At 40.6% G+C, this 14,422-nt stretch overlaps 1 protein-coding gene across 1 annotated transcript in view; it reads left to right on the top strand.

Moving 5' to 3' along the window:
* The window catches only part of IARS2 (isoleucyl-tRNA synthetase 2, mitochondrial), a 54,253-nt gene that overhangs the window by 1,902 nt on the left and 37,929 nt on the right, over window positions 1-14,422 (top strand). The window contains exons 2-11 of the mRNA XM_070734389.1: window positions 609-731; window positions 2,776-2,932; window positions 5,457-5,605; window positions 5,689-5,738; window positions 5,826-5,935; window positions 6,027-6,117; window positions 7,375-7,490; window positions 10,505-10,674; window positions 12,627-12,717; window positions 14,019-14,170. Coding sequence (XP_070590490.1) covers window positions 609-731; window positions 2,776-2,932; window positions 5,457-5,605; window positions 5,689-5,738; window positions 5,826-5,935; window positions 6,027-6,117; window positions 7,375-7,490; window positions 10,505-10,674; window positions 12,627-12,717; window positions 14,019-14,170 — 1,209 coding nt within the window. The remainder of the gene's footprint in view (window positions 1-608; window positions 732-2,775; window positions 2,933-5,456; window positions 5,606-5,688; window positions 5,739-5,825; window positions 5,936-6,026; window positions 6,118-7,374; window positions 7,491-10,504; window positions 10,675-12,626; window positions 12,718-14,018; window positions 14,171-14,422) is intronic.

Below are 14,422 nucleotides of genomic sequence, written 5' to 3'. Positions count from 1 at the left end.
CCTCCTAGACTTTTCTCAAACCATGCTCCATATATATCACCTGTTGGTAAATAATTGGAGGAAGCGCAGGGTGGATAATTTTTAAAAAAATCAAATTTAGTTTAATAAAATGCTTTTGGAGTAAAAATATATCTAAATATATACCTTAATAAAAGATATGTTGTCATGTTGTCATTATGCAGACATCTGCATAATACAGATTATTTTGGTAAATTTATTTATGGAGTGATTCCTGAAAAAGTCTTGTTTGACTAGATTGGCTAATAAATACTGTAGTTTCCTCAGCTCATAGGGATAATTTTTAGGATACAAGAAAATTTTTAAATTGAGTTTTGCTTACTTGCCTTTGTTGTCTCATTATTAATATACTTGGATAAATCTAATTTAAGTTAGCTTGCAATTTGATAATTGATCACCACATGTATGTTTGGAGAACTCTAATATTGTAGAACACTCTTAACTCAGAGGCTTCCAGGTACATTGACAAGGCATACTAAAGATGATTGGAATTCTTTTGGAAGACTAAATTAGATTAAATATATTGTCATCTTCAAAAATAATTCAATACGTAAGATGTATTATATTAATTTTGGTGTATTATTCTTCAGAAATGTGGTTTTTCAGAACTATATTCTTGGCAAAGACAAAGGAAAACAAAACAAGACTTTTGTCTCCATGATGGACCACCTTATGCCAATGGAGACCCACATGTTGGCCATGCTTTGAATAAAGTAAGTATTTTCCTAAGTTAATTTATTTATGTAGTTGTTTAAGCCATGTATACAGCCATCTAACTCATAGTAGTGACTCTGGATTAAAACCAAAATTAAAACCATCGTGACCTAAAAATCCTAAAAGCTCCATTTAAAGCCGTAGCCACCAAAATAAAAATTCTTGTCACCAGCTTATCTAACTTCCTGGCCCAGGTATCTGGCAGAACAGTTCAATCTTCAAGGTTAAAAGGGACAGCACCATCCATAGCCACAGAAAACATGACCCCCAGTTTAACAGAATGGGTTTGTTTAATGTGAGGGATGAGCAGCATGTCCATTCCCCTGGGGGAAGGCATAAACAATAGGAGATAAATGGTCTCACAAACAAACTGGTTCTGTGCCATGAAGGACTTTATTAGTAACTACCATCACCTTAAATTGGATCTAGAAGCCTACTGCAACTCATGCAGCAATGGTATATGACAGTATTGAGACTTGCCGAATATTGGCCTGCTTTATTACAAAACATTCTAGAATATAGATCCATGATGGCAAACCTTATGGAGCCATATCTGCTGGCACGCGAGCCATTGCCCTAGCTCAGGGGTAGGCAAAGTTGGGTCTTCTATGATTTGTGGACTTCAACTCCCAGAATTCCTGAGCCAATCATGCTAGCTCAGGAATTCTGGGAGTTGAAGTCCACGTGTCGTAGAAGAGCCAACTTTGTCTACCCCTGCCCTAGCTCATCTGCAGAGTGCATGTGCGTGTCGGCCAGTTGATTTTTGGCTCGCACGGAGGTTCTGGGAGGGGTTTTTTTGCCTCCAGAGGGCCTCTAGGGAGGCAGGTGTTTTTGCCCTCCCCAGGCTCCAAAAAACCATCTGGAGCCTAAGGAGGGTGAAAAACGTGGCTACCAGACTCACAAGAAGTCAGGAAATAAACCATTTCCGGCCTCCGGAGGGCATCTGGGGAGTGGGGGAGGACGTTTTCATTGTCCCCCACTCTCTGGGTAAAAAATGGGCCTACTGGACCTACCAGAAGTTGAGAAACAGGAGCGGAGGTTGTGCAGACGTGGGGGGGGGGGGCAGAGCAGCATGGTGTGGTCGCACATGCATGCACAGGGGGTGGGTGCATGGAATTATAGGTATGGGAATACTCATTTTCGGTACCCGAGGGAAAAAAGATTCACCATCACTAATGTAGATGGTGTCCAAAAATTGGGATTTCCCATTCTTCATTCCAAACTTCTTGCATATCTGTTGTAGTTATTTTTAATTGTTCCTTGTTATTTGAAAAAGTGCATGACCTCTCTTTTAGGTCATTATAGTAAATGTAACTAATTTTAAAACTAATGGAGTTGATAGATGCTGCATAGGAATTACATCTATACATTGTAAGCTGCTTAAAACCCACCTCTGCCGCCAGGCATGGGGGAACTAAGATACACTTTCCCCCTAGGCCTTTACAATTTTATGCATATGTTTGTATGTATGACTGGTTTTTATATAATGGGTTTTTAACTGTTTTTTTAGTATTGGATTTTGTTGTACTGTTTTACTGCTGTTGTTAGCCGCCCTGAGTCTGCGGAGAGGGGCGGCATACAAATCCAATTAATAATAATAATAATAATAATAATAATAATAATAATATACAGAACTGAGTCATAGATGATGCAGAGAACATAAATGCAAGTGTCCTGGTGAAAGCAATAGTATTTTGCCATAAGACATGTATTAATGTGATTTTTTTTCCACGTTGAAGTGTAATTTGAAGAAAACCAGAGTTTGATATGAATCTGTAGTTTTGCTAAAAGTTGGAGCCTTTGTGGATTTTATTGGTATACATTATTTGTGCAACAGGTAATTTTACTTAAGCATTGTTAATTGTTCTATTAGAAGGTACCTTTCAGAATACAAATAAATACAAAACATTTTGTTAAGTTATCTGGATCTAACTGCAGTATCTAACTGCAGTATAAATATTGTAGCATTCAAGAAAATTATAAAGCAAGATGGAAGTATGAAGTTGAATAACTATTTCTCTCCCCCCCCCCCCCCCTTTTCAGATTTTGAAAGACATCACAAACCGGTTCTATGTCATGAATGGCTATAAAGTGCACTATGTGCCTGGATGGGATTGCCATGGGTTACCCATTGAGTTGAAAGCCTTATCAGAATGTGAAGAAACAAAACATATGGCACCAATGCAAATCAGAAAGAAAGGTAGAGTATCTTTATTTTGATAAACACTTTTACTGAGGTCTGTGAATGTTACTTCATGACAGACATGTTTTGGAGAACAGCAACATCATTCTATTTTCAAATATTTGAGACATGCCTTTTAAGATGACATACGTAATTAAAAAGCCTGTGGACCTCCGTCATCAGTTCACCAAGTCCAGGAGCACAGGGAAGAAGACATATAGCAGCAATCCCCATTGTTCCCTCTGGATCAGCTTCAGAAAGAAGGCCTCACATCCAAAGATGTCTGGGGCAGGGCCCACCAGAGATTCACAAATAACAACTGCCACATCCCCACCTCTGCCTCAGAGTCTCAGTTGAGGTTGCACTCAAAACCATGGAGGGCACAGGGAAAACCCCACTCTGTGCCCAACCAAGTCTCAGTGATACAAGTCAGATTGGTTCTCCCATACACAACCAGATATCAAGGATGAGGTGAGTTTTACTGCAAATTCATCTGGCATTGAGCAGCCGCTGTCAGAGGCCAGAATCAGCTCCCAGGACTGAACATAGAGGGATAAGACACAGAATAGAATAGAATAGAATTTTTATTGGCCAAGTGTGATTGGACACACAAGGAATTTGTCTTGGTGCATATGCTCTCAGCGTACATAAAGTAAAATATACATTTGTCAAGAATCATGTGGTGCAACACTTAATGATTGTCATAGGGGTCAAATAAGCAACAAAGAAGCAATATTAATAAAAATCTTAGGATATAAGCAACAAGTTACAGTCATACAGTCAACATGGGAGGAAATGGGTGAAAGGAATGATGAGAAAAACTAGTGGAATAGAAGTGCAGATTTAGTAGAAAGTCTGACAGTGTTGAGGGAATAATTTGTTTAGTAGAGTGATGGCGTTCGGAAAAAAACTGTTCTTGTGTCTAGTTGTCTTGGTGTGCAGTGCTCTGTATCGACGTTTTGAGGGTAGGAGTTGAAACAATTTGTGTCCAGGTCTGTGATGGGTCAGTACAAGTATTGAATGTTTTATTGAATAAAATGAGATGTGTAGGATAAATTAAATGTTCTTCTAGTTCTGGTAGGATTCAATAAAGAATTATTTATTAGACTTATAATTACATTAAGTAGAAAAATAATGATATAAAATATATTTAAGGTAATGCCGCACTTGGAATACAGTACTGCATTCAGTTTTGGTCACCACAATGCAAAAAGGACGTGGAGACTCTAGAAAGAGTGCAGAGAAAAGCAACAAAGATGATTAGGGGACTGTAGGCTAAAACATATGAAGAACTGTTGCAGAACTGGCTATGTCTAGTTTAATGAAAAAACAGACTAGGGAGACATGATAACATTGTTCCAATATCTCAGGGGTTACCACAAAGAAAAGGGAGTCAGGCTGTTCTCCAAAGCACCTGAGGGTAGAACAAGAAGCAATGGGTGGAAACTAATCAAGAAGAGAAGCAACTTACAGCTAAGAAATTTCCTGACAGTTAGAACAATTAATCAGTGGAACAGCTTGCCTCCAAAGTTGTGAATGCTCCAACACTGGACGTTTTTAAGAAGATGTTAGATATCTATTTGTCTGGAGTGGTGTATGGTTTCCTGCCTAAGCAGGGGGTTGGACTAAAAAACCTCCAAGGTCCCTTCCAACTCTGATATTATGATATCAGATTACACTACACTACACTAGACCAGTGTTTTTCAACCAGTGTGCTGTGAGACATGGTCAGGTGTGCCGTGAAGCTCAGAGAGAGAAAGAAAACAAGAGAGAGAGAAAGAAAGCAAGAGAGAGAGAGAGAAAGAGAGAAAGAAAGAGCAAGAGAGAGAAAGAAAGCAAGAGGGAGAGAAAGACAGCAAGAGAGAGAAAGAAAGCAAGAGAGAGAGAGCAAGAGAGAGAGAGAAAGAAAGAGAAAGAGAGGGAGGGAAGGTGGGAGAGAGAAAGAGCAAAAAAGACGAAGGAAGGAAGAGAGAAAGAAAGTGGGATGGAGAGAGAGAAAAAAAAGAGGAAGGGAGAAAAAGAGGGAGGGAGAGAGAAATAGAGCAAAAGGGAGGAAGAGAGAGAGAGAGAATTTTTTTGTCCAAACTTTTTTTAGCCGCCCCCTCCACCACTCAATGTGCCCCATGGTTTTGTAAATGTAAAAAATGTGCCGCGGCTCAAAAAAGGTTGAAAATCACTGCACTAGACTACATTATATTACTATTTGTAGAGCCAGTTTGGTGTAGCATTAAGGCAGCTAGCTAGAAACTAGAAGCCTGAGTTCCAGTCCTTCCTTAGGCATGAAGCCATCTGAGTGACCTTGAGCCAGTCACTCTCTCTCAACCCTAGGAAGCAAGCAATGGCAAACCTCTTCCCAAAAACCTTACCAAGAAAACTGTAGGAATTTATCAGGAAGTCAAATTCAACTGCTATCCTTATGTGTGTCTACCTAAAATAACTAAAGAAAAATAACTAGCTTCTGACGATTCTTTAATTTATACTTGCTTTCAACTTTTCCTAGCACTGGGTGAATTCATATTAAAAATGACTATTCCTTCTTCAGCCAAAGCATTTGCAAAAAAGGCAATTGAGAAACAGAAATCAGCATTTATGCGCTGGGGCATAATGGCAGATTGGGAGAACTGCTACTACACATTTGATCCAAAGTACGAAGCCAAACAGTTGAGTGTTTTCCACCAAATGCATGAAAAGGTAGGTTAATATATGGTCAAGGTATATTTACATTACATACAAGGCCAAATCGTTTTGATTTCTTAATTTTGTTTATTTCCTAGGGTTTTATTTATCAAGACTATAAGCCGGTGTTTTGGTCTCCTTCAACGAAGTAAGATATTAACATATTTTTTACCCTTATCTTTGGGGATGGAAGAGCTTTGCACTAAAATACAATTCATGCTGATTCTTCATGCAGGACAGCTTTGGCTGAAGCAGAACTTGAATACAACCAGCAACATACTAGTCAAGCTGCTTATATCAGATTTCCCTTGCTGAAACCCCCTCCCAAAGTAGCTTCTGCAGTAGGTATGTTCTATTTATGTTCTGAATTCATTTTGTTTAAATGTGCTTCTAATGTACTTACAATAACTTGTGCTAAATATAATTGCACCACTAGATGGATTACCTGCAGTGAGTTTGATAATCTGGACCACCCAGCCTTGGACTATTGCAGCCAATCAAGCTGTCTGTTATATGCCAACTCTGGAGTACGTATTTATTTACTTTATCACTAGAGCATAATGTTCTTGAGAGCTATGTGTTATTTAGTTGAAGATCACATGGGACTAAAGTATTTTACATGTGGGCGTTTTAAAGCAAATACAGTGTTCCCTCAATTTCCACGGGTTCGAACTTCGCGGAAAGTCTATACCATGGTTTTTCAAAAATATTAATTAAAAAATACTTTGCGGGGTTTTTCCCTATACCAGGGTTTTTCCCACCCGATGACGTCATGTCATCGCCAAACTTTCGTCTGCCTTTAATAAATATTTTTTTTAATAAACTTTAATAAATAAACATGGTGAGTAATAATCTGAATGGTTGCTAAGGGAATGGAAAATTGCAATTTAGGGGTTTAAAGTGTTAAGGGATGGCTTGTGGTACTGTTCATAGCCAAAAATAGTATATTTACTTCCACATCTCTACTTCGCGGAAATTCAACTTTCGCGGGCGGTCTCGGAACGCATCCCCCGCGAAAAGCGAGGGAACACTGTATTATATTTAAGATCACAGAGTTACCTATGTTTTTTCTATTTCTTGCCCTTTCTTTTACTTATTTATTTATTTATTTTATTAATCAGATTTGTATGCTGCCCCTCTCCGTAGACTCGGGGCAGCTAACAACAATAATAATGCAATGTAAACAAGTCTAATATTTAAATTAATTTAAAAAACCCCAATTTAAGAAACCAATCATACATTTTATTTTTATATTTATATTTAATATAAATATTTATTTATTTTATTTACTTATTTTATTAGATTTAGAAGCCGCCCAACTCCAGACAGACTCTGGATATTCCAATTTTCTTTTCTTTTATAGCCCTTTATTTATTCTTATTCTACAGAAAAGATGATTTTATGCTACATGTGTAAACCTTACCTAGCCGCCAACAATTTTTCCTCTATGGTAAACAGAAAAAAGATGCAGTATATGGAATAACTAAACATTTGTTGCATGTTTGAAATGAATTATAAGATACCAAATATAATGTACAAAAATAATTCAACGCAAGTTTTCAACTTAGATTAGGGATTTGTTAGTTGTCATGAGGAATTCTGTAAAAATTCATTGATATAACATTTTCATGAGAAATGTTTTTGTGTCAGCACCAATATTAGTAATGAAATGGTAATAAATATTACATTTTGGGGATCTTTCCAATACGTTCATGTTTTTAATATAAAATTACATAGTGCTAATGTAACTACTGAAAATCTGAAAGATCTAAATGCATTTGTAGGTACTCCATTGTGAAGTGTGCCAGTACTGGGGAACATTTTATAGTTGCTGCGGATAGAGTTCAGTCTATAGCTGCTGTTTTGGATACACAGTTTGATGTGATTTCAACATTCAAAGGTAAAAATGCTTAGCAATAAAGCCATTAATTTTGAATGATACAATAATAGAGAAAAACAAAAGTGAATTTGTTCCTGGCAGGGAAGTTTTAAAGTGGCAGATTTGTTGCATTCAAAAACACCTACAGGCACATTTAGAATAATTTTTTCATACAGTTTTGAGAACAATACTAAATTGGAATTTTTACTAGGAAAAAGCTGGTTGCCAATTCCCGGTGGCAAATAACAATCTTACATGTATTCATGCAACCAACAATGGATGATTTTGCTGTTGTGTTTTATTGCAGTTGTTTTCTGATCTTTTATTGTTTTGATTACATTGGCATTAGGAACATCCTTGACTTTCATAGATTGAAGCAGGAAGATTACACTTGAGTGAGATCTTTAATATTGTCGTTCTTTTAAAACTGTGTGTGAGAGTGAAATTTATTTTGAGAGATCTTGTAATAGCACAAACAACAGGACAGAACTGCATTAGAATTTTTATTGTTTTAGTACAGTCATATGATTGAATTAAAAAATCTTAATTAAGCAAATTTGGTTTGTGTATGAGTAGAAACAGACATTTTGCCCAAGAATGATGTGCGTGTTTTATATATATATTTTAATGTGCTTATAATGTTATTAGATTTATTTTCTGCAACAGGGTAGGGCCAAAATCCTGTATCCCTATTGTGGCACAATTGAAGGTTCTCCATAATCAAATTCTTAGTTATTTCCAAAACATTTTAGATATTCCATGTAGAGGATTTTCTTATTTTGGATCACATTGGTTCATTATCTATTAGAGACACTAGAAGGAAATATGTTACAGTGATCCCCCGCTCGTTGCGAGGGTTCCGTTCCAGGACCCCCCGCAACGAGCGGGTTTTCGCGAAGTAGCGCTGCGGAAGTAAAAACACCATCTGCGCATGTGCAGATGGTGTTTTTACTTCCGCAGCGCTAGCGAGGAGCCGAAGATTGGGGGCGGCGCGGCTGTTTTAAAACGTCGCCGCCGACATGGGGGGCTCGCTAGCACCCCCCCTAACCCGGGTTAGGGGTTCGGGGGGTGCTAGCGAGCCCCCCATGTCGGCGGCAACGTTTTAAAACACCCGCGCGGCTTTCCAATGAGTCCCGAAGACAAACGTCAAACTTCCGCGTTTGTCTTCGGGACTCATTGGAAAGCCGCGCGGGTGTTTTAAAACGTCGCCGCCGACATGGGGGGCTCGCTAGCACCCCCCCGAACCCCCAACCCGGATTTGGGGGGGTGCTAGCGAGCCCCCCATGTCGGCGGCGACGTTTTAAAACACCCGCGCCGCTTCGCAGCTGTCTCCTGAAGCCGAACGCGGAAGTTAGTGTTCGGCTTCAGGAGACAGCTGCGAAGCGGCGCGTGTGTTTTAAAAGGTTGCAGCCGGCCTGGGGGGCTCGGGGGGGTGCTGGCAAGCCCCCCAGGCCGGCTGTGACGTTTTAAAACACCCGCGCCGCTTCGCAGCTGTCTCCTGAAGCCGAACGCAGAAGTTAGTGTTCGGCTTCAGGAGACAGCTGCGAAGCGGCGCGCGTGTTTTAAAAGGTTGCAGCCGGCCTGGGGGGCTCGGGGGGGTGCTGGCAAGCCCCCCAGGCCGGCTGTGACGTTTTAAAACACCCGCGCCGCTTCGCAGCTGTCTCCTGAAGCCGAACGCGGAAGTTAGTGTTCGGCTTCAGGAGACAGCTGCGAAGTGGCGCGCGTGTTTTAAAAGGTTGCAGCCGGCCTGGGGGGCTCGGGGGGGTGCTGGCAAGCCCCCCAGGCCGGCTGTGACGTTTTAAAACACCCGCGGCGCTTCGCAGCTGTCTCCTGAAGCCGAACGCGGAAGTTAGCGTTCGGCTTCAGGAGACAGCTGCGAAACGGCGCGCGTGTTTTAAAACGTCGCAGCCGGCCTGGGGGGGCTTTCCAGCAACCCCCGAGCCCGGGTTGGGGGCTCGGGGGTTGCTGGAAAGCCCCCCCAGTCCGGCTCCGATCGTTTTAAAACAGGTGCGCCGTTCTCCGCTGACTCCTGGCGAACTTCCCCGCTTTAGGAGTCAGCGGAGAATGGCGCGCCTGTTTTAAAACGATCGGAGCCGGCCGGCTCCGATCGTTTTAAAACAGGCGCGCCGTTCTCCGCTGACTCCTGGCGAACTTCCCGGGCGAAGGGCGGGCGAGCGGGTGCTGGGGGGGGCTTCGCCCTCCCGCCAGCAAAAGGGGGAAGACCCAGGGAAGCCGCCCAGCAGCTGATCTGCCCGGCGCCATCTACGCATGCGTGCCCATAGAAAAAAAGGGCACGCATGCGCAGATGGTGTTTTCACTTCCGGGTTTAAAAATCGCAAATTACCCTGTTCGCAATGGTCGGGGACGCAATAACCGGGGGATCACTGTATTCCATTTCTGTTGTTGTTTATTGTTCCTATGCAACATTGTTATGTTTTGAAGCTACAGTACAGGTAGAATATGACAAAAGAGGCTGTTTCTAAGTTAGAAAAGCAATGAGACAAGACTGTATATTCTCCCTTTATTTATTCAAACTATATGCTGAATCTATATTAGGGAACATTGAATTGGGAGATGTGAGAAAAAAAGTATTTTTGTTGATTATGTAGTCAGCCAAATGTTAGGCTGGATTTGGCATTTTTATTCACCTTTTGAGGCATTCCCAAAGACCTGGAATAGGCAGCTCTTGTTTGATGACATGGCAGGGTATAAGTTGCTCCAGGTAAAGCTGCCTTTTTCAATTGACTGGTGGAGATTTAGTAAGTGATGATGGTGTTCTAATCTTACTCCAGATGTTATTGGTTATTTAAAATAGTAATTGATTATTACGACTATTCATTTGATTTGTAATCATGCCCATTCTAAATAGCTAATAATGTATTATTGGTGAATCTGTATCAAAATACTTTAAAAATATAGTATCCAATTTCAGTGTGAGGGTCTTATTGTGCAATTATTAAAATTTTATTTCCCCCACTACGGTAGTAGGAAGAAAATGGCAGACAGTGAACCATTTTAATTCCGCTTTCTTTCAGGTACAGATTTGGAAAGTGGAATTTGTACCCATCCAACAATTCCTGGAAGGGAGTCTCCTCTTTTGCCTGCAAACCATGTGACCGTATCAAAAGGAACAGGATTAGTGCATACAGCTCCAGCTCATGGTATGGAAGATTACAGTGTAGCTTCTCATCATCAACTGCCCATGGTACTGTGGTCTTATTTTGCTTTGTTTTTAATCTATGTTTTTCCTGCTCACACCAAAACTATCATGTAGCAAACCCTTTCAAGTTGAAAAGGAAGAGTGGAAATCTTTTAAAATGATTTTGTAGCTACCTAAACTCTATCTAAAAAGTGAGGAAGAAGGTACAATAGTACCTCTAGATACGAGTTTAATTCGTTCCAGAACCGAGCTCATATGTCGATCAACTCGCATCTCGAACGAATGCCTTTAGACTTTGTTTTTCCCTGCCGAAATAACTAGAAGCAAGGATTCTTGCGCCACCTAGTGGAAGCTCGGCTCGTATCCCGAATTTGATCTCGGGTGTCGAACAGAAATTTCGCTCCCGTCGTGGCTCGTAACTTGAAATACTTGCATGTGGAGCAGCTCGTATCTAGAGGTACTACTGTATAGCAGTAGACTTTAAATCACAAGCTATAAGAGTTTTCTGTTGCCTACTCATCCCATGTCTTTTACATATGCATATATATATATACAGGCCTGAAGGTTGGAGAACATCCTGAAAGTCATTGATATGCACTTTGTGTATACTGAAAATTGTTGCAGTGTTCTATAAAGTTTAATTCTGGGTTCTTTAAGCAGATTTGTACTACTGTAGTGAGACTTACCTTACCTTACTTTCCCTGCGTCTTTCCAAATCAGCTACAACTCTTTAGAATACATTTCAGGAGGAAGGGAGGAAGAATCCCTGCTTCCAGATGCATCCATTCCATTATAAATTTTAAATGAAATAAGGAAATAGTTTTCATTTGCTTTTGACTTAAGAATTACCATATTTTTCAGAGTATAAGATCCACCTTTCCCCCCCCTAAGAGAGGGTGGAAATGTCGGTGCGTCTTATACATCGAATACAGCCATTTTTTGGCTTCTCAAAATAATAATAATAATAATAATTTATTAGATTTGTATGCCGCCCCTCTCCGAAGACTCGGGGCGGCTCACAACAATAATAAAAACAATATTATAGCAAAACCTCAACTTGTGTCCCATTTTTGCAAAAAATGGGCCCGTTTTTTGCAAATTGGGGTGCATGTAGGTTTGGGAGGCCTCCAGAGTGCCCACAGGGGCTGTAGGAAGGCAAAAACACCTCACGCTTGCAGGAAAATAGGTGTTTTTGCCTTCCCCAAGCCCGTAGGAGCACTCTGTAGGCCTGGCAAATCCTCTGCATTCCCCAATTTTGCAAAGAATTGTGAAAATGAGGCATTTTTTGCAAAAGTAAGTGTGCTTTGGCCTTACCCCAGCCCCCAAGAGTATTCTGCAAGCTTCCCAAACCTTCTGTTTGCCTCATTTTTCACAAAAACAGGTGAAAAACAGGTCCATTTTTGAAAAAAAAAATGGGGTGCACAGAGGGTTTCAGAGGCCTGCAGAATGCTCCTGAGGTCTGCTAAAAACCTGGGTTTTGCTAAAATTGGGTTATTTTTGCCTTCCCCCCAGCCCTTAGGAGTATTCTAGGCCTCCCAAACCATTTTTGCAAAAAACAGGTGTGTTTTTGCCTTTCCCCAGTCCCCAGAAACATTCTGCAGTGACCTTTTTTTTTTTTTGCCAGAATGGGCCCATTTTGTGAAAAACAGGGTACACCGAGGGTTTGGGAGGCTTGCAGAGTGCTCCTGCAAACTTTTGGGGGGGGGGGGGGGGGAACTTTTTTTTCTTACTTATCTCTTTGGTGCATCTTATACACCAGTGCGTCTTATAGTCTGAAAAATACGGTATGTTTCCTCTTAAGATAACTCCTTGCCAAAACCTATGCCTCTTCAATAATTAAAATAACTCTGTGACTTATTTTTCAGGAAAAAGATACATATTCTCCGTAGTTTAGTGGTAATTGGTCTAATCACATCTTTGTGAAATGATATTTGATAACAAATTTGAGAACTTTTTTTTAACAAAGGTTTGAACATTTTTCCTTTTCCTTTACCCAGGATTGTCTGGTAGACGAAGATGGGCTTTTCACAGAAGCTGCAGGTTTAGAGCTCCAAAAGAAAGCTGTTCTTGGAGAAGGAAATGAGACTGGTTTGTATTGTATTTTGTGCTATAAATTGGGAAGGGCAAAAAATTGCAACCTCTTTTCTTTGACCAGAAATGGGCAACTTCTTTTTTCTTGGCTGCCCTCAGTTGTGCATAAGCCTTAGAAATGTTTATATAACACACCGCAGTGGGCTACAAGCCGGAACGCTAAATTGTGCTTGCCGCTGCGGCTCGTAAGTGCTTGCAGGGCCAGCGCGATTTTGCTTCTGTACCTTTGGAGGTTGCAAAATCACATACGGAGACGTAGGTGCACCCCTGTTTTGACATGCACAGAAGCAAAAAAACTTCACCAAAATACGGGCGCACCTGTGGCTCTGTGCGCAATTTTGCTACCTCCACAGGTGCAGAAGCAAAATCGCGCTGGCCCTGCAAGCACTTATTGTTCTGGTTTCTGGTAGAAATTTAGCAATTACAAATAACTCTTATTAAATGCATTATATCATAAATAAAGAAACTCCATTTATTTCTCTGCTCTTCTGGAATTCAAACACATTCCATACAGGCACTTGGTACGTTATCTCCCTTAACTGCATTTCTCACATTCCTTTTCCTTCTCCACTTAACAAGATATATTTTCCTAACAGCGTGATTTCTAAAAACAGCAGAACTGACTGTTAATCAATACAGAATACTTTTGTTTACTTGAGAGCGGCAAGAAAAACATCAATTTTTCCCTTCGGCAACGTTGAAACTCCACCCTTCTTCCCCACTGACCCCCTGACATGCCAAATACATCACTACAGTATTTAACCCATTCCTCTCCTTAATATCCTCTTCCAGACACCTGTTCTCTATGTTTTTGGGCCCTTCTGAATTTAGGGTTAACCCAGCGAACGTCTGATTCTCCCTCACTAGATCCTGAACTCATAGCCCCATCCTGTGGCTGGCCTCCCACCTGTTCTACTACCTGTAACCCCGGGGCCCCCACTAATTCCACACTATCTGAATCCGAGTCCTCAATATCTTCATCATCCCCCAACTGACCAGGAGTATGTACAACACTTATGAGCCGCCACGGCAAGCACAATTTAGCGTTCTGGCTCGTAGCCCACCGCTGAACACACACACACACACAAAGAAACAAACGTGTAGTGTATATCAGTATTAGGCAAGATTAAACCAAAATTTACAGGGGGCTGCCATTACTGTTATCACAATACCTGTCTTCTATAGAGTAGATTTTCAGAGGACGAACAGAAACTTTTGCCAGAGGTCTGAATTGACTGCCCACAAAAGATTTCTGAATTAAAGCTGAAAATAAGTAATATATTTTTACTCTTCCATAGTCATTGAGATGCTTCAAGCAGCAAAGAATTTATTGAAAGAAGAAAAATATGAACACAGCTATCCCTATGAATGGAGGACTAAAAAACCTGTGATTATTCGAGCCAGCAAACAGTGGTTCATTAATACAGAGAATCTCAAGACTGCTGCTCAGGTATATAATGTGTTTCTGATAGAAATTGACCTCTGTAGCTTTCATTACACTTTATGATACATTATCATTTTTATAATTTAATTTACATCATCATCCATCATTTGTATTGTATCTACTGAGCAACTTCAGATTGTACCACTAAAATTCATAGTGTACAGTACTTTTTTCCTTTTTTTGTTTTTTGTTGGTTTGTTTGTTAAGCAAAATTGGTTAACTCTGTCCCAAGAAACCTGCTAAAATTCTGGCCCCACC

The sequence above is a fragment of the Erythrolamprus reginae genome, chromosome 1 (genome assembly GCF_031021105.1).
Source record: "Erythrolamprus reginae isolate rEryReg1 chromosome 1, rEryReg1.hap1, whole genome shotgun sequence".
Taxonomy (NCBI): Eukaryota; Metazoa; Chordata; class Lepidosauria; order Squamata; family Dipsadidae; genus Erythrolamprus; species Erythrolamprus reginae.
This window is presented reverse-complemented; position numbering and strand designations above follow the sequence as displayed.